General features: G+C 41.9%; 1 protein-coding gene across 2 annotated transcripts in view; it reads right to left on the bottom strand.

Annotated features, from left to right (window-relative positions):
• INTS8 (integrator complex subunit 8) overlaps positions 1–18,059 on the bottom strand; it is a 71,601-nt gene that overhangs the window by 5,327 nt on the left and 48,215 nt on the right. For both annotated transcript variants that reach the window (XM_002710696.6, XM_089335546.1), the window contains exons 17-25: positions 14,346–14,530; positions 13,669–13,702; positions 11,516–11,572; positions 11,372–11,433; positions 8,842–8,960; positions 4,895–4,998; positions 1,840–1,890; positions 221–294; positions 85–149 (exon numbers count right to left, since the gene is read on the bottom strand). In XM_002710696.6, coding sequence (XP_002710742.1) covers positions 85–149; positions 221–294; positions 1,840–1,890; positions 4,895–4,998; positions 8,842–8,960; positions 11,372–11,433; positions 11,516–11,572; positions 13,669–13,702; positions 14,346–14,530 — 751 coding nt within the window. The remainder of the gene's footprint in view (positions 1–84; positions 150–220; positions 295–1,839; positions 1,891–4,894; positions 4,999–8,841; positions 8,961–11,371; positions 11,434–11,515; positions 11,573–13,668; positions 13,703–14,345; positions 14,531–18,059) is intronic.

Below are 18,059 nucleotides of genomic sequence, written 5' to 3'. Positions count from 1 at the left end.
TTTTGATATGGAAAAGACACAATATGAATTACTTTAATTTACAGAGGGTAAGGCTTCTAAAGACAAATGTCAATGAAAGGATACAAGTCAAGTATTCCAAAATGGTAACATCCCATATGTAGTCATAGTAGGAGTCCATTGCATCATGACTGAAAAACAGAATTCAGTTACTTTCTTATAAGCAGAAAAATTTCAATCTCATTTTAAAAATCATGCATACCTGTTTTGTTCCTGTAGTGACTTAAAGGCTGTTTTGTAGTCAATTTCTCTGAGGAACTGACATAAAATTGCCACCTACGTAAATGAAGAATTGAAAAGTTTCATGTAACAATGACTACTGGTTTGGGAGGGTAATTGAAAAATATACTCTATAAGAAGGTTTTCACACTCAGTGGGTCAGTTCCTATTTATGGATTCCATCTAATTTGAACTTCAAAAACCTTTATACAAGTGTCTAACAAATATTGCTTCATCATGGAACTAAACCACAACTTTGAATGAGAAGCTGGTAAAAAGCCCTAGTACAAAAACTTCACTATGAATCAAACACTGGTAAGCAAAAGTGTCACAACATTCAATAACAGGCCACACAATTAAAACTTCTATAGTCAGCAACTACAAAAGCTCATTTTTGCAAAATTTAAGCTGATAGTCTGCTTAGCATAAAAATACCTATTTCAATCAGTTGAGGTCATAATGTTCATCGCTTTAAAAACTGTTTTCAATAATCCACATACCATGAGAGTTACCCATTGAAAGCACAGTGTGGTAGTTTTTAGGATATTCACAAGCTTGTATAACCATCACCACTATCAAATTCTAAAACATTTTCATTACCCCTCCAAAAAACCTATACCCAGTGCTATCATTCATGTTTCCCTGTCCCCTCAAGTCTCTGATAACCGTTAATCTAGTTTCTGTCCCCGCAGAACTGCCTATTCTCGACTTTTCATGTGAATGGAATCATACAATATGTGACCTTTTATGTCTGGATTTATTCACTGACAAGGTTTACCCATATAGCAGCACATATCAACACTTCATTTCTTTTTATAGCTGAACATTTCACTTCATGGACATATCATATTTTTGATCATGCGTTCATCATTTGATGGATATGTGTGTTATCTGGGTTTTTTTCTTCTTTTTACTTTATACTATAATAATGACGCTACGAACATCATCGGTCACATGTTTTCAGTTCTATTGGGCATAAACCCAGGAGTGAATTACTGGGTCATATGATAAAGCCCATGTTGAACCCTTTGAGGAACGGCCACTTTCCCAGAGGCTGCACCACCTCACATTCCTACCAGCAACACACGAACGTTCCAGTGTCACATCCTCACAGACACTTGCTACGTCTTCTGAGCAAAGCCTTTCTTATAGGTAAGAAGTGTACCTCCCTATGGTTTTAAAATACATCTAATAACTAATATATAAGTTTATTCTTATATAGAAGAAAACATAAGAATGCTTTTCATTTAGGAAGTTCAATGTTAACTAATTCATAGTTTCCTTCGGCTAAAATTCTAAACTACTAAAAAATTTTAAATAGTACACCACACTCTTAAAATTTAAGTAATTTTGGTAAGGAAAATAAGTTATTTCCCAGCCCAATGCATTACAGTATGACAAACTTTACCATACGAAAAAACTCAAAAACTTAGTGAAAAAACAGAAATACAAAAGTGTTAATGAATGAAGTTTTTAAAAAACATTTTTCATGAACTCATCATACACTTAGATTTCAAATCTTTTGCACCAAAATCTGTTTTTCCACAATGCTCTGAAGTACCTTAATACACAACATAAATCAATGTAAGATTGTAAACTAACCTGTGTGTGGCAGTTCAGCAAAGAACAGCATTTTATCATGCGCTTTATCACCTACAACAAAATCATGATTATTTTCAAAAGTTAGTTAAGGTCAACTGTAACAAATTTGCCATTTTTCATAAGCAATGGCACCAGAAGGGGAAAGTTATGGCAAGGCAAGGGTTGGAGTGGACAAAGGGTATCGGAAAACTAGGTTCCATTCAATTTTGCTATGAATCTAAAAATGCTACAAAAATATAAATTTTCATGGTGGTCTAAGAGGAAACAGCAATGCATATAAAAAGAAAATGAGGGGCTGGTGTTGTGGCATTAATAGGTAAAACCGCCACCGGTGGTGCCAGCTTCCATTGTGGGCTCTGGTTTGTATCCCAGCAGCCCCACTTCATAGCCAACTCCCTGATAATATACTGGAAGAAGCAGCAGAAGATGGCCCAAGTGTCTGGGCCCCTGCCACCCATGTGGGAGACCTGGAAGAAGCTCCTGGCAACAGCATGGTCCATTCCTGGCCATTGTAACCATCTGAGGCGTGAACCATTGGACGAAGATCTGTCTATCCCTCTCACTGTAACTGTCAATCAAATTTTTAAAAAAGTAATACAAGATGGACAGCGGGAAAAAGTGGTAAGAAGTAGGTCAAAGGGCAAAAATTTGCAATAAGGTAAAATAAAGTCTAGAGCTTGAATATACAGCATGAGAACTATAGTTAATAGCACTGTATACTGGGGCAGGCATGTAGCAGTGAGCTAAATTGCCACCTGCAACACCAGCATCCTATATTGAAAAAACTGGTTCAATTTCCAACAGCTGTATTTCTGATTCAGCTCCCTGTTAATATGTCTGGGAAGGCAGTAAGGTATGGTCCATGCACTTGGGTCCCTGTCACATCAGTGGGAGACCTGGATGGAACACCTGGTCCAGTCCTGGCTACTGCATTCAGTTGGGGGGTGAACCAGTAGATGCAAATCTCTCTCTCTCTCCCCCTATCAGTCTGCCTTTCAAATAAATAAATGAATTTTTAAAAAAATAACATTGTATGGGGCCAGCATCGTAGCACAGCAGATAAAGCTGCCGCCTCCAACACTGGAATCCCATATGGGTCCCAGTTCGGGTCCCAGCTACTCCACTTCTGATCTGGTTCCCTGCTAATAGCTGCAGAGGATGGCCCAAGTGCTTGGACCCCTGCCACCCACCTAGAAGACCTGGAGGAAGCTCCCAGCTCCTGGCTTTGGACTGGCCTAGCTCTGGCCACTGCAACCATCTGGAGAGTGAGCCAGGAGATGAAAGATCTCTACCATTTTCTTTTTAAAGATCTGATTTATTTATTTGAGAGGCAGAGTTACAAACAGAAAGGTAGAGACAGAGAGAAAGGTCTTTCATCTGCTGATTCACTCCCCAAATGGCCACAACGGCCAGAGCTGGGCCGACCTGAAGCCAAAAGCCAGGAGCTACCACGAGGGTGCAGAGGCCCAAGCACTTAGGCCATTTTCCACTGCTTTCTGAGGCCATCAGCAGAGAGCTGGATCAAATAAACAGCCAGGACACGAACCAGCACCTATATGAGATGCTGCTGCCACAAGCACAGGCTTAGCCCACAAATACCACAGCATTAACCCCAACTCTGATTTTCAAATAAAGAAATCAATCTAGGCCGGCGCCGCGGCTCACTAGGCTAATCCTCCGCCTTGCGGTGCCGGCACACCGGGTTCTAGTCCCGGTCGGGGCGCCGGATTCTGTCCCGGTTGCCCCTCTTCCAGGCCAGCCCTCTGCTGTGGCCAGGAGTGCAGTGGAGGATGGCCCAGGTGCTTGGGCCCTGCACCCCATGGGAGACCAGGAAAAGCACCTGGCTCCTGGCTCCTGCCATCGGATCAGCGCGGTGCGCCGGTCGCAGCGCGCCGGCCGCGGCGGCCATTGGAGGGTGAACCAACGGCAAAGGAAGACCTTTCTCTCTGTCTCTCTCTCTCACTGTCCACTCTGCCTGTCAAAAAAAAAAAAAAAAAAAAAAAAAAAAAAAAAAAAAGACCTTTCTCTCTGTCTCTCTCTCTCACTGTCCACTCTGCCTGTCAAAAAAAAAAAAAAAAAAAAAAGAAATCAATCTTAAAAAAAAAAATAACTGTACTAAAAACCTGCCAACAGTACACTTTAGGTGCCCTTATCACACTCACAAATAAAGGTTAACTAAGGGCCGGCGCTGCCTCTCAATAGGCTAATCCTCCACCTGCGGCGCCCACACACTGGGTTCTAGTCCCAGTCGGGGCGCTGGATTCTGTCCCGGTTACTCCTCTTCCAGGCCAGCTCTCTGCTGTGGCCCGGGAGGGCAGTGGAGGATGGCCCAAGTCCTTGGGTCCTGCATGGGAGACCAGGAGAAGCACCTGGTTCCTGGCTTCGGATCAGCGCAATGCGCCGGCTGCAGTGCGCTGGCCGCGGCGGCCATTGGAGGGTGAACCAACGACAAAAAGGAAGACCTTTCTCTCTGTCTCTCTCTCACTATCCACTCTGCCTGTCAAAAATAAATAAATAAATAAATAAAATATTTAAAAAAAAGGTTAACTAAGGAAGGTGATGGATATGATTTGTCTGACCGTAGTAATCATTTTATTATGTATATATCAAAATATGTTGTATAACTTAAATATATACAGAAAATTAAAAAATTGGGAATTTGAGAAAAAATCCATATGATTTGAAAGCTGAGTGGGTATTAGGAGGAGTCAATAAAGCAAGGCAAAGAACAAAGGATAATGCTCAAATAGTTAAACAACACTGATGTTGTGGAGTTGAGTTTTGGAAGCATAGGTGAGTTTATTATGAGGGGAGACTGGTAAAGTAAGACATTAAACACAGTTTAGGACAGACTGCACTTGAGATGCATCTTGAGAATCAAAACAGCAAAATGTATTAGAAATGGAGCAATCTCTTCTATAGTAATCAACTTGGGTGTTACCATATAGGATCTTACCATCGAATATATGGAAATGGCAAAGTTCAACTGCAAAGTGGCCCAGGAAGAGGGATATGTAAAGGCAGGCAAGAAGAAAAGCCTACAGAAACAACTTACTTGGTCTGTATACACATCAGGGGGCACAGCCTTATTAAAGAAATCAGAACACACAGCTCCTGCCTGGAGGTAGTAGTGAAGCGCTGCTGAATACTGATTTGTTGCTGAAGGAGAAAACAAATACAAAAAAGTACCTGTTATTAGCAATGGTAGTTGGAAAAACAGATAGGACCTCTTTTGTGAACAGTCAGGGACAACTTCATAAGTGGACAAAATTCAAAGCACAACCTAGGGATAAAACTTTACTCTTATCAGGAACACACAGGGAAAATTGCCTTTAGTTTTTTAACCACATTTAGGATGTGACATAGGGCCAACGCTGTGGGGTAGTGGGCTAAATAAACCTCCACCTATGGCGCCAATACATCATATGGGCACCAGTTCTAGTCCTGGCTGCTCCACTTCCGATCCAGCTCTCTGCTATGGCCTGGGAAAGCAGTAGAAGACGGCCCAAGTCAGGTCCCTGCTCCCATGTGGGAAACCCGGAAGACGCTCCTGGCTAAGGATTGGTGCAGCTCCAGCCGTTGCAGCCAATTGTAGAGTGAACCAGCAGAGAGAGAGAGAGAGGTCTTCTATCCACTGGTTCACTCCCCAACTGGCCACAATGGCCGAAGCTGCACTGATCTGAAGCCAGGAGCCAGAAGATTCTTTCAGGTCTCCCATGCAAGTGCAGGGGCCAAAGCACTGGGCCTTCTACTGCTTTCCCAGGCCATAGCAGAGAGCTGGATTGAAAGTGGAGCAGCCGGGACTCGAACCAGCACCCATGTGTAATGTCAGCCTTGCAGGTGGTGGCTTTAGCTGTTACACCACAGCGCCAGCCCCTTAAAAATCTTTTTTTTTTTTTCAAAGATTGATTTATTTGAAAAGCAGTTACAGAGAGAGAGGAGAGACTGGAAGAGAGAGAGACAGAGAGAGAGAGCTTCTAACTGCTGGTTTACTCCCCAGATGGCTGCAATGGCTGGAACTGGGCCCATTCAAAGCTAGGAGCCAGGAGCTTCCTCCAGTTCCCCCATGTGGGTAGCAGGGACCCAAGTGCTTGGGCCATCTTCCGCTGCTTTCCCAGGAGCATCAGCAGGGAGCTGGATTGGAATGGAGCAGCGGGGCTCATTTGGCACCCATAAGGGATGCCAGTGCCACAGATGGCAGCTTAACCCACTACGCCACAATGCTGGCACCCAGATATTAAAATCTTGATGAGACAAGCATTGTAGTTGCCGCTTGGAACCCCACATTCTATACTGGAGTGCCTGTGTTTGACCAACCTCACTTCCAAACAACCTTACTGCCAATGTGCACCCTGGAAAGGAATAGACAATTTAGCTCAAGTACTAGGGTCAATGCCACCTACACTGTAGCCCTGAATGGAGTTCCGGGCTCTTACCTTCAGCCTCACTAAGCCGCTGCTATAGCAAGTTTTTGGGCAGTCAACCAATGGATGGAAAATTTTTAATCTTTTTTAAGATTTCTGTATGTATGTATTCATTCTTTCATTCATTTATTCAAAAGGCAGAGCTATAGAGAAAGAGGGAAAGACAAAGAAAGATTGTCTATCCCTGGATCACTCCCTAAATGGCTACAACAGCCAGTGCTGAGCAAGGTTGAAGCCAGAGCCAGAAGCCAGGAAATCCATCCCTGTCTCCCACATGGGTAGCAAGGGCCCAAGTACTTGGGCCACCTTCACTGTCTTCCCAGGTGCATTAGCAGGGAGCTAGATCAGAAGTGGTGTAGCCAAGACTCAAACTGGCATTCCAATACGGGTTGCAGGCATCAAAACTAGTGGCTTAATCAATGGTGCCACATTGCTGGGCACCTCTCTACCTTTCAGATAAATAAAACTTAAAAAAAGAGAGAGAGAGATTATGATGATAAACTTGTTTTGGGGTTGGGATGAAAACAAACATTAAAATCAGCAATTATCCAAATGATCCACTGGAGAGAGAAAGTAAGTAAGGGAATAGATAAAATAGTACTGGTGTTGAATTAATTATTGTTAAAGCTGGGTGGCAGACACATGGGGGTTGATGTTCTTATTCATTCTACCATTATATTTTGAAATTTTGCCTTCAATCAACTTTTTTTTAAAAAAATATTTATTTGAAAAGCAGAGACACACAGAGAAAAGAGAGAGAGAATGAGATTTCCCATCTGCTGGTTCACTCCTCAAATGGTTGCAACGGCCAGGCTGGGCCAGACCGAAGCCAGGAGCCAGGGAGCTTCTTCCAGGTCTCCCACATGGGTCAGGGGCCCAAGCACTTGGAGCATCCTTTGTTGCCCTAGCAGGCACATTAGAAGGGAGTTGGGGGGCTGGTGCTGTGGTGTAGTGGGTAAAGCTGCCACCTGCAGTGCCAGCATCCCATATGGGCACCAGTTCGAGTCCCATCTGTTCCACTTTCAATCCCGCTCACTGCTATGGCCTGGGAAAGCAGTGGAAGATGGCCCAAGTCCTTGGGCCCCTGCACCTGTGTGAGAGACCCAGACATAGTTCTTGGCTCCTGGCTTTGGATTAGCTCAGCTCCGGCCTTTGCAGCTGTTTGCGGAGTGAACCAGCAGATGGAAGACTTTTACTTTCTCTCTCTCTCTCTCTCTCTACCTCTCAACTTCTCTACCTCTGCCTTTCTAATAAATAAACCTTTAAAAAATATTTATTAAAAAAAAAAAAAAGAGTGAGATAAAGAAGGGAGCTGGATCAAAAGTGGATGAGCCAGGACTTGACCCAGCACTCACATGGGATGCCAGCACTACAGGCAGAGACTTAACCCTCTATGCAAGAGCACTGACCCCTTTAATCGACTTTTTAAAATTGATCCTGGAGGGGCCGACGCTGTGGCACAGTGGGTTAAAGCCCTGGCCTGAAGTGCCGGCATCCCATATGGGCACCGGTTCTAGTCCTGGCTGCTCCTCATCTGATCCAGCTCCCTGGTATGGCCTGGGATAGTAGTAGAAGATGGTCCAAGACCTTGGGCCACTGCACCCATGTGGGAGACCCTGAAGAAGCTCCTGGCTCCTGGTTTTGGATCAGCACAGCTCAGGCCACCGCAACCATCTCGGGAGTGAATCAGCAGATGGAAGAACCCTCTCTCTGTCTCTACTTCTCTCTGTAACTCTTTCAAATAAATAAAATCTTAAAAAAAAAAAAAAAAAATTGATCCTAGAGTCAGTGTTGTGATATAGTGGGTTAATCCACTGCCTGCAATACCAGCATCAAAGATTAATGTCAGTTCAAGACTCAGCTGCTACAGCTCCAATCCAGCTTCCTGTTAATGTGCCTGGTAAAGCAGCAGAATATGGCCCAAGTACTTGGACCCCCACTACATACATGGAAGACCTAGATGGAGTGCCAAGCTCCTGGCTTTGGCCTGGCCTAGCCCTGACAGTTGTAGCCATTCAGGGCATGAACAAGTAGATGGAAAATTTCAATCTCTCCCTCCAGCCCCCAGATCTCTGCCTTTCAAATAAGATAAATCTTAAAAAAAAAAAAAAAAAAAACTGATCCTGAAAATACCAGTCAGAAAATTTATATGATCTGCACAATAATAGACATTTTGGAGACTACCTAACAAATTAGAAAATCCTATCATATAAAATCAGGGAGGGGGAAATTATGGATCTATCTCCCATAATATAAACAGTTACTAAGCATACTTACAGCTATTTTATAATCTTTAAAAAGCAATTTTACAGATAAAATTCACCTTAAATAACCAACTTAATTGATTTTAAAATTCCATTTTTAAGAAACAGAAAAAAGGTAAATTAAAAGCACCTGAACCAAGGGTTCTATACCAAAAGAAAAGTTAAAACAATTGGTTTTATATTCTTAATTGTATAAAGAAAAGTAAATCTCAAAATCAAATAAAGTTCAATAAAATATTCTAATAAAATGAGCAACATAATTACTTTTACTTGCTACAAAAACAAAACCCAAAGCAACCAAACATCTCACTTACCAAAATAAATGTCTGCCTGAATAATTAACCAGGAGTGGTTGTTTGGATTTATACTGAGTGTATACCGAACTAGTTCTTTCACTGTGATTGCCACAGCTTCAAAGTCCACAGACTGCAGGCTAAAAGGAAGACACTTAATGTGAGTCCCTGTATTAAATGTCAACTTCAAATTCCATACATACATTTATTAGAAACAAAACGGCAGTGGAAATCTAGGTAGTCACAAATACCACACTAAATATTACTAAGGGTAAATACATAAAAACTAACAAAACTACTTTGTTTGAGAAACATGATTAGCTAACTTTTCATAAATCACTAAAAAGAAAGTGATTTGTTTCCTTTTTTTCCAAAAATAACCAAGAAAGTGACTAAAGTATCTTTATATCTTTTCAAATGTTTAAAGCATTTAAAAGTAGTAGGATAAAAACCCATTTCTGCTTTTAGGACAAATTACTGGGAACAAAATCTCCCCAAATGGCTTTTAAGTTCTCTTACCTAGCTGAAGCCACAAGAAATAAGAGCTTGAATACGAGAAATACTGCTATGTAGCTTCCTGCAAAAGTAACTGATTCTCCTGCATTAGATGTTTCTTTCCCTAGTCTGATAAAGGTTAGGCGACAGATGTGGCAAGTATAGCTCCCCAGTGCATTTGGTAAGAGTCAATAAAAAGGTAGGCAATGGGACCAGATGCTCTTAGCCTGGTTAAATGTGGACACCTTAAGGTACAGAAATAGAATGTGGAATTGGGAAGATTAAAGATAAGCAAGCCTCCAAGAGAAACAGATGATCAATCTTATCTCCCAGAAGCAATAAAGTACAATAGTAGATAACACAGGTTCTGGATTCAGATACATATGAGGTTCAAGCCCTCACTCTACAACTTACAAAAAGGGTGCGGAGTGTCTGGCCCATGGGTGTTCCTTTTGGTCTGGCCCTGCCAAGACAACCAAAGGCCAGACTCAAAAGTTCAATAAATCTGGGGCCAGCACTGTGGCATAATGAACTAAGCCTCCAGCTGCTGAGCCCTGGTATCCCATATGGGCGCAAGTTCAAGTCCCAGTTGCTTCTGTTCCAATCTAGCTCTCTGCTACGGCCTAGGAAAGTAGTGAAAGATGGGAGTATCCCGTAATAACTGTACTATAAAACTTTAGAACGTTCATAGCAGGGTGGGGATTTGGCCTAGCAGTTAAATATGTACATCCCATATCAGAGTACCTGGGTTTGATTCCCAGCTCTGGTTCCTGCCTATGAAAACACTAGAGGTAGCAGGTGATGTAGCTGGGTCCCTGTCATGCAGATCTAAGACAGACTAAGATCCCAGCTCTCATCCTGGCTGCTCCACTTCTGATCTAGCTCTCTGTTATGGCCTGGGTAAGCAGAGGAAGATGGCCCAAATCCTTGGGCCCCTGCATCCAGGTGGAAAGACCCAGAGGAAGCTCCTGACTCCTAGCTTCAGATCGGCACAGCCCCGGCCACTGCAGCCAACTGGGGGGTGAATCAGCGGATGGAAGACCTCTCTTTCTCTCTCTTTCTCTCTCTCTCTCTCTCTGCCTCTCCTTCTCTCTCTGTGTAACTGTGCCTTTCAAATAAATAAATAAATCTTTAAAAAAAAGATCCCAGCTCTCAGCTGCAACCTGGCTTAGCCCCAGACATTGTAGGCATTTGAGGAGTGAACAAGAAGACAGGAACTCTGTGTCTGTGTTCCTCTGCTTCTTGAATAATTTTTTTAAGTTCATAGAGAATATGTATTATTTTAAAAATGCATATTGTAAAAAAATTTGCAGGCCAGTTTATGACACAGTGGGTTAACCCATGGCTTTAGACACTAACACCCCATATTGGAGTGGTGGTTCAAGTCAAGCTGCTCTGCTCCCAATCCCACTCCCTGCTTATATGCCTGGGAAAGCAGGGCAAGTTGGCCCAGCTACTTGGGCCCTTGCAACAACATAGGAGACTTGCATGGGCTCCTGACTTTGACCTCGCCCAGCCCAAAACTACAGTGGCCATTTGGGGAGTAAACTAGCAGATGGAAGATCTCTATCTGTATTTCTCCTACTCTTTCTCCATGCCTTTCAAATAAATAAATCTTAAGGGAAAAAAAAAAAAAAAAACTGCAAGGATTTAAACAGTTACCTTTTAATTTCATTTTTTGTGAGCTTACTGAAGAAACTTCATACTAGAAGAGATTATAAATTTTTTTTTCATATGGATATTTGCACCAGCGGTACGATACTAGAAACCTGATACAAAGCCCTTTCATTAGGCTCAATTCTCTACTTCTACCCACTGATAATGAAGACCACTTAAGTCTTCTGTTCTATTTAGGGTCAATTTATCTTGGGTCTTAAGAGTTATACCTTACTGTAATTTTTAGGAAGATAATTACTATAATACAAAAACAAAGACAGTTGTAGAACCATAAAAAAACTGGCCTTTTAACGAAATTATCTAAGGGTATCTATACCAGTCAAGATGGTTTCTAAATATGTAACTAATTTAATAAAATGTAATCTATACCACTACTTACTTTGGAATAGAAGATGGCCAAATAGAAATGTGCTCAGCTGTAATATCATTTACAATGTCCTCCTTTAAAAAGAGAAAAAAAAGCCTAATTTAAAAAGAAATTCCTTTCAAAAATTTTATGAAAATATAATTAAGAACTACTGACCCGAACATTATGAAGTTTCACAAAGAGTGATAAAATAATAGTCAAAACCAATGGTTCCTACAAGAAAGAAAACAGTCTGTAAATCATATTTAAACATTTAAAATTTCTGCTAACCTCAGAGAAACCAAGTATTTTCTTTTAAAAGATTCTTACAACTTTTAAATTTAGTATAAACTTTGATTTAGCACACATTAAATATCAACTCAATTTTTAATCTCATGAAAAATTACAGCACACACAGTTTACATGAAAATTACCAACGGTTGGCACTGTGGCACAGTGGGTTAAAGCCCCGGCCTGCAATGTCGGCATCCTGTATGGGCACCAGTTCAAGTCCCAGCTGCACTACTTCTGATCCAGCTCCTTGCTAATGCACCTGAGAAAGCAGTGGAAGATGGCCCAAGTCTTTGGGCCCCTCACCCACGTGGGAAACCCAAATGAAGCTCTTCGCTCCTGGTTTCAGACTGCCCAACCCTGGCCATTGCAGCCATTTGGGGAGTGAAACAGGATAAAGACACTCCCCCTACTCCTGCTCTACCTTTCTCTGAAACACTTTTTTTTTTTTTTTTTTTTTTTGACAGGCAGAGTTAGACAGTGAGAGAGAGAGACAGAGAAAGGTCTTCCTTCCGTTGGTTCACCACCCAAATGGCTGCTACGGCTGGGGCGCTGCACCAATCTGAAGCCAGGAGCCAGGTGCTTCTCCTGGTCTCCCATGCGGGTGCAGGGCCAAGCACTTGGGCCATCCTCCACTGCACTCCCAGGCCACAGCAGAGAGCTGGACTGGAAAAGGAGCAACCGGGACAGAATCCGGCGCCACGATCAGGACTAGAACCTGGAGTGCCAGTGCCGCAGGTGGAGGATTAACCTAGTGAGCTGTGGCACCCGCCTGAAACACTTTCAAATAAATAAAAATAAATCTTTAAAAAACAAAAAGAAAATTACCATATTTCATTATGCATCTGACTTATGAGTCTATCTCCAGAGTCATGTCCTCATCTGACTTTTGAAACTGAGTTAACAGATCTCTTTCAACTAGGATTTCAGGCTACCTCTGCAGGTTACCTTCAGACTTCTTATTCCTTAAAATATTTAGAGGATGAGGCCTAGGTTATACCCATGAAACAAAAAAGACATTAATGCTATCAAACAAAAACTAATGCCAAGCCTTACACATCTAGCCCTATTACAAGGATTTCTTTTACAATTTAAAAAATAATGGGGCCAACGCCATGCAAAAACAATGAGGCCGGCATAATGGTATAGCAGGTACAGCCACTGCTTGTGCTGTGGCATCCCATTTGGGTACTGGTTCCAGTCCCGGATGCTCCATTTCCAATCCAGTTCCCTGCTAATATGCCTGGGAAAGCAATGGAAGATGGCGCAAGTCCTTGGGCCCCTGCACCTACATGGGAGACCCAGAAGAAGCCCCTAGAATTGGATAAGTCCAGCTCCACCTGTTATAGTCATCTGGGGAGTGAACCTGTGGATGGACGATCTCTCTCTGTCTCTCTTTCTCTCTGTATTTCTGCCTTTCAAATAAACAAACAAATCTATATTTTTAAAGATTTATTTATTTATTTGAAAATCAGAGTTACAAAGAGAGAGGAGAGGCAGAGAGACAGAAAGAGAGAGAGAGAGAGAGCAAGCAAGCGCGCACGCGGGCTTCCATCCACTGGTTCATTCCCCAATTGGCTGCAAAGCCCAGAGCTGAACCAATCCGAAGATAGGAGCCAAGAGCTTCCTCTGGTTCTTCCCATGTGGGTGCAGGGGCCCAAGGACTTGGGTCATCTTCCACTGCTTTCCCAGGCCATAGCAGATAGCTGGATCGGAAGTGGAGCAGCCAGGACTCGAACAGGCGCCCAACGGGATGCTAGCACTGAAGGTGGCAGCTTTACCTGCTATGCCACAGTTCCAGGCCCAATAAATAAATATTTTTTTTTAAACTCAAAAAATAATTGTTCTGTGCTAAAAGATGGTCAAGTAAATACAAAATAAAGTCTCCATATCAGATTATTCCACTTTCAATAAAGATCACTCAAGAAAAGCACACTAACAGGTCACTTCAATAATATAATCATAACTTGAAGCACTCAGTATTTTTCAGTCACACCCCATGAATACATCAATAGTAATTATATTATTTTTAATCTTACCCGTAACTTTTTGATAAAAGAAAGAAGTTCACTCCTATAAAAAAACAAAAATTTTTATAAACATTTAGCATTTGAAATTAAAAATAAAGTAATATATTGTAGATGGTTTATTCCTAAGTCTCCAATTCTCCATTGATGAGTATAATATTTTCATACTAACTTAGTAACATTTTTTCCCTGTTTAAATCACATGCTCCTATCTATCTTTGGGCAGTGACAGCCTCAAGACTTAGCCTAGCATTAAATAAGACATCTACAACCCACATCAAATTGCCTGGATTCAAGTCCTGCTTCCAAATCCAGCAGCCAGCTCCCTGCTAATACAGACCTCTGCACTTGGGTGCAGAGGCCCAAGGACTTAGGCCACCTTCTGCTACTTTCTCAGATGCATTTGCAGGGAGCTAGATTTGAAGTGAAGCAGCTGGGACTTGAACCAGCAGCGCCCATATGAGATGCCAGTGTTGCAGGCGGTAGCTTAATCTGTTAAACTACAATGCTAGCCCCCATTAAATGCATCTGAGGAGTGAACCAGCAGAGAGCTCTCTCTCTGCCTCTTAAATAATTTTTAAGTGGTTTATCTTTATGATATACAATATAGATGTTCTTGAAACAGTACAAATAGAAAAAACAAGAAAAACTCAAAAATATATAACAAATAGAAACATACCAATACATACCGATACATTATACCTAATGTAGATTCCCTTTGCTTTATTAAACTAACTCTGCCATCATTTCCTCGTTTGTGCTGACTGGACACACTACAGATTTGAACAACAACTTCCCAAAGATCTTTAGCAGTCCGTCTACTTTCTTTAGGGCCTGGAAGTTCTTTGCATGTAGCTGCTAAAAGCTGTCCAAGCTATAGTAACAAAAAGAAAATAAATAATAAAACATTAGCTGTAATATCATACAAAAAAGTTCTATTATTAAGGTACAATGGATTCAAAAAATAGCTGTCCAAAGAGAGCACAGTTACCTTTGCACAGCACATTAAATATAACCTATGAGGAACTTAAAGCTCATGATCTACTGACAACAGATCTGGATCTGTTTGAGGAAGAAGATCCTCTGGTTCTACTATATAAACATCATCACTGCTGCATAACTATGGACTAATGAAAACAAAAATGAGACACTGCAAAGGGTTATGTGATTTATTAAGTGAAAACAAGCTGCTAAAATATACATAAAAACAATAAAATATATATAAATAGAAGTATAAAAACAAAAATGGTGGAGCAGGCATTATGACACAACACTTAACTCTGCTATCAGAGTGCCAGGTTCAATTTCCAACTATTCTGCCATTCCAACCTGTTAATGCACCTGGGAGGCAGCAGATGACAGCCAAGGAACTTAGGTTCCTGCTACCCACATGGGAGACCCTCAGATGGAGTTTCCGGAGTTCAGCCTGGCTTAGCCCTAGCTGTTGCAGGCATTTGGGGAGTGAACCAGCAAATGGAAGATCTCTCCCCCTGTCACTCTGCATTTCAAGTAAATAAATAAATCTTTAAAAAAATTTTTAAAAAAAGGGGGGTTGGCACTCTGGTGCACTAGGTTAATCCTCCGCTTGTGGTGTCAGCACCCTATATGGGCACCGGTTCTAGTCTGGGCTGCTCCTCTTCTGATTGAGCTCTCTGCCACGGAATGGGAGAGCAGAAGATGGCCCAAGTACAAGGGCCCATGCACCTGTGTGGGAGACTCAGAAGATGCTCCTGGCTTCAGATGGGCACAGCTCCAGCCATTATGGCCATTTGGAGAGTGAACCAGCAAATGGAAGACCTTTCTCTCTGTCTCTCCCTCTGTCTGCAACTCTCTCTCTCAAATAAATAAAATCTTTAACAAGTAAAAAAAAAAAAAAAAAAAAGGTGCGTAGCTGAAGGCATATACCATAATGTTAAATGCAGTAAAAGCCAAAAGATTAAAGTAGTATTTACATTAAACATTGCATATATATATATATAATTGTACTATATTCCATAAGTATGCAAATATTAAAAATAAGGAAAGTTTTAAAAATAAGTAAAATTGGTAGAATACGGAAACAAGATTTAGGGGTACTTTATCCTAAAAAAAAAAAATGCTAACAAATGGGGGTGGAGCCACTGCTAATGTGAGTATCAAGGAAGAACAGATTACATACAGTAACTGATCTGAATAAAGGCATCTCTGAGACTGATCATGTGGGAAGGATCCAAAACTAAGAGTAGAAGAGCTGAAAGCAAGTGGCAGAGACAAGACAGACCCCAAACTGAAAACAAAGAAAAAGGCTTACATCAAATTCAGCACTTTTTTTCATCTATAATTTGAAAGAGACAGTATTTCTATTCCACTTATTATTAAATTTTACATATAATGGATACTTTAGAGGGTGCAGTGGCAAGAACTTCCATGTCCTATAGGAAACACTAGTTCCTACTGAAATGTGCTTAGAAATTTCTCTGATGGGGTTCCCACTGGAAAAGTGTCTTCTTTAAAAGGAAACCAGGATTAGGATGAAAATGAACATGTTTTGTTATGAAAATTTTAAAACAGAAAAATTAAACAGTTCGAAAAATATCTAGGATACACTGCCATGTTAGCCTTATATATCCTCAAACACAGTGCTTCATCAAGCCACGCATGGTGTTACTGCCACATTATATCCCTGAATACCCCAATGTACATCTCAAAGGACAAGGATGTCATTCTACATAACCCCAACTCCATAAGTAAATTAATAAGAGTACTGATGCTTTTTATAGTTAGTGAAAATGATGTTAAACCCCTATCTTTACTACGTGAGTAGATACCAGTTAATACCAGTCCAAGAGAACAGCTGATCCTGCATGTCCAATCAATATATTCTTCTCTGATAACTGGAATTGCTACTGGAGTACATACAGCTGTTTACTACAACACAAGGCCAGGTATATTGTACCTCCTTATTTCAAATTCATTTTCTTCTGTTTATTCAACTTCTCGCTTAATTCCATTCCTCATCAATGTTTGTTTGCTTGCTATTTTGAAAGGTACAGAAGCAGAAATATCTCCCACCCACTGGTTCACTCCTCAAATGCTTACAACAGTCAAGGGCAGGCCAGGTCAAAGCCAAGAGTCTAGAACTCAACTGTAATTTCTCATGTAGGTGACAGAAACCTGATTATCAGAGCCATCATGACTGTCTCTCAGGATGCACATTTGCAGGAAGCCAGAAATGGAGGCAGAGCCAGGATTTAAACCTAGGTCCTCCAATATGGCATGTGGAAATTTCAAGAGGTATGTTGACTGCTAAGTCAAATGCCTGCCCCTTGGTCAGCACCGTGGCTCACTAGGCTAATCCTCTGCCTGCGGCGCCAGTACCCTGGGTTCTAGTCCTGGTTGGGGCACTGGTTCTGTCCTGGTTGCTCCTCTTCCAGTCCAGCTCTCTGCTGTGGCCCAGGAAGACAGTGGAGGATGGCCCAAGTCCTTGGGCCCTGCACCTACATGGGAGATTAGGAGGAAGCACCTGGCTCCTGGCTTCGGATCGGCGCAGCACGCTGGCCGTAGTGGTCATTTGTGCGGTGAACCAACGGAAGGAAGATCTTTCTCTCTGCCTCTCTCTCTCTGTAACTCAGCCTGTCAAATAAAAAAAAATAAAAATAAAAAAAAAAAAACCCTCTCTCTCTCTTTGTGTAACTCTTTCAAATAAATAAACAAATCTTTAAAAAAAAGATTTAAAAAAAGTGGCCGGCACTGTGGCTCAGCAGGTTTACACCCTGGCCTGAAGTACTGGCATACCATGTGGGTGCTGGTTCGAGATCCGGTTGTTCCACATCCAATCCAGCTCTCTGCTGTGGCCTATGAAAGCAATAGAAGATGGCCCAAGCCCTTGAGCCCCTGCTCCTGCGTGGGAGACCTAGAAGGAGCTCCTGGCTCCTGGCTATGGATTGGCACAGCTCCGGCCGTTGCAGCCAATTGGGGAGTGAACCATTGGATGGAAGACCCCTCTCTCTCTGCATAACTCTTTCAAATAAATAAATAAATCTTTAAAGAAAAAAAGATTCAAAGTATACACAATATTAACACATGAATGATGTAATCTTAGGAAAACTTCCTTTTGATATTTCAGGCATCCAGTAGCACTCCAGGTTGCAGAGGATAGGGACAATTAAGACAAAATAAACAACATACTACCAATTTACTGAACGAATTATTTCGTATGGGTGTAACTACTAATAACAAGCATATTATGATTTTTTAAAGATTTATTTATTTGAAGGCCGGCGCCGTGGCTCAATAGGCTAATCCTCCACCTTGCGGCGCCGGCACACGGGGTTCTAGTCCCGGTTGGGGCGCCGGATTCTGTCCCGGTCGCCCCTCTTCCAGGCCAGCTCTCTGCTATGGCCAGGGAGTGCAGTGGAGGATGG

Source organism: Oryctolagus cuniculus, chromosome 6 (genome assembly GCF_051225735.1).
Source record: "Oryctolagus cuniculus isolate XC-2025 breed Fujian yellow rabbit chromosome 6, ASM5122573v1, whole genome shotgun sequence".
In the NCBI taxonomy this organism is placed as follows: Eukaryota; Metazoa; Chordata; class Mammalia; order Lagomorpha; family Leporidae; genus Oryctolagus; species Oryctolagus cuniculus.
The sequence above is the reverse complement of the archived record's forward strand: the minus strand, read 5'-3'. Positions and strand labels throughout refer to the sequence as shown.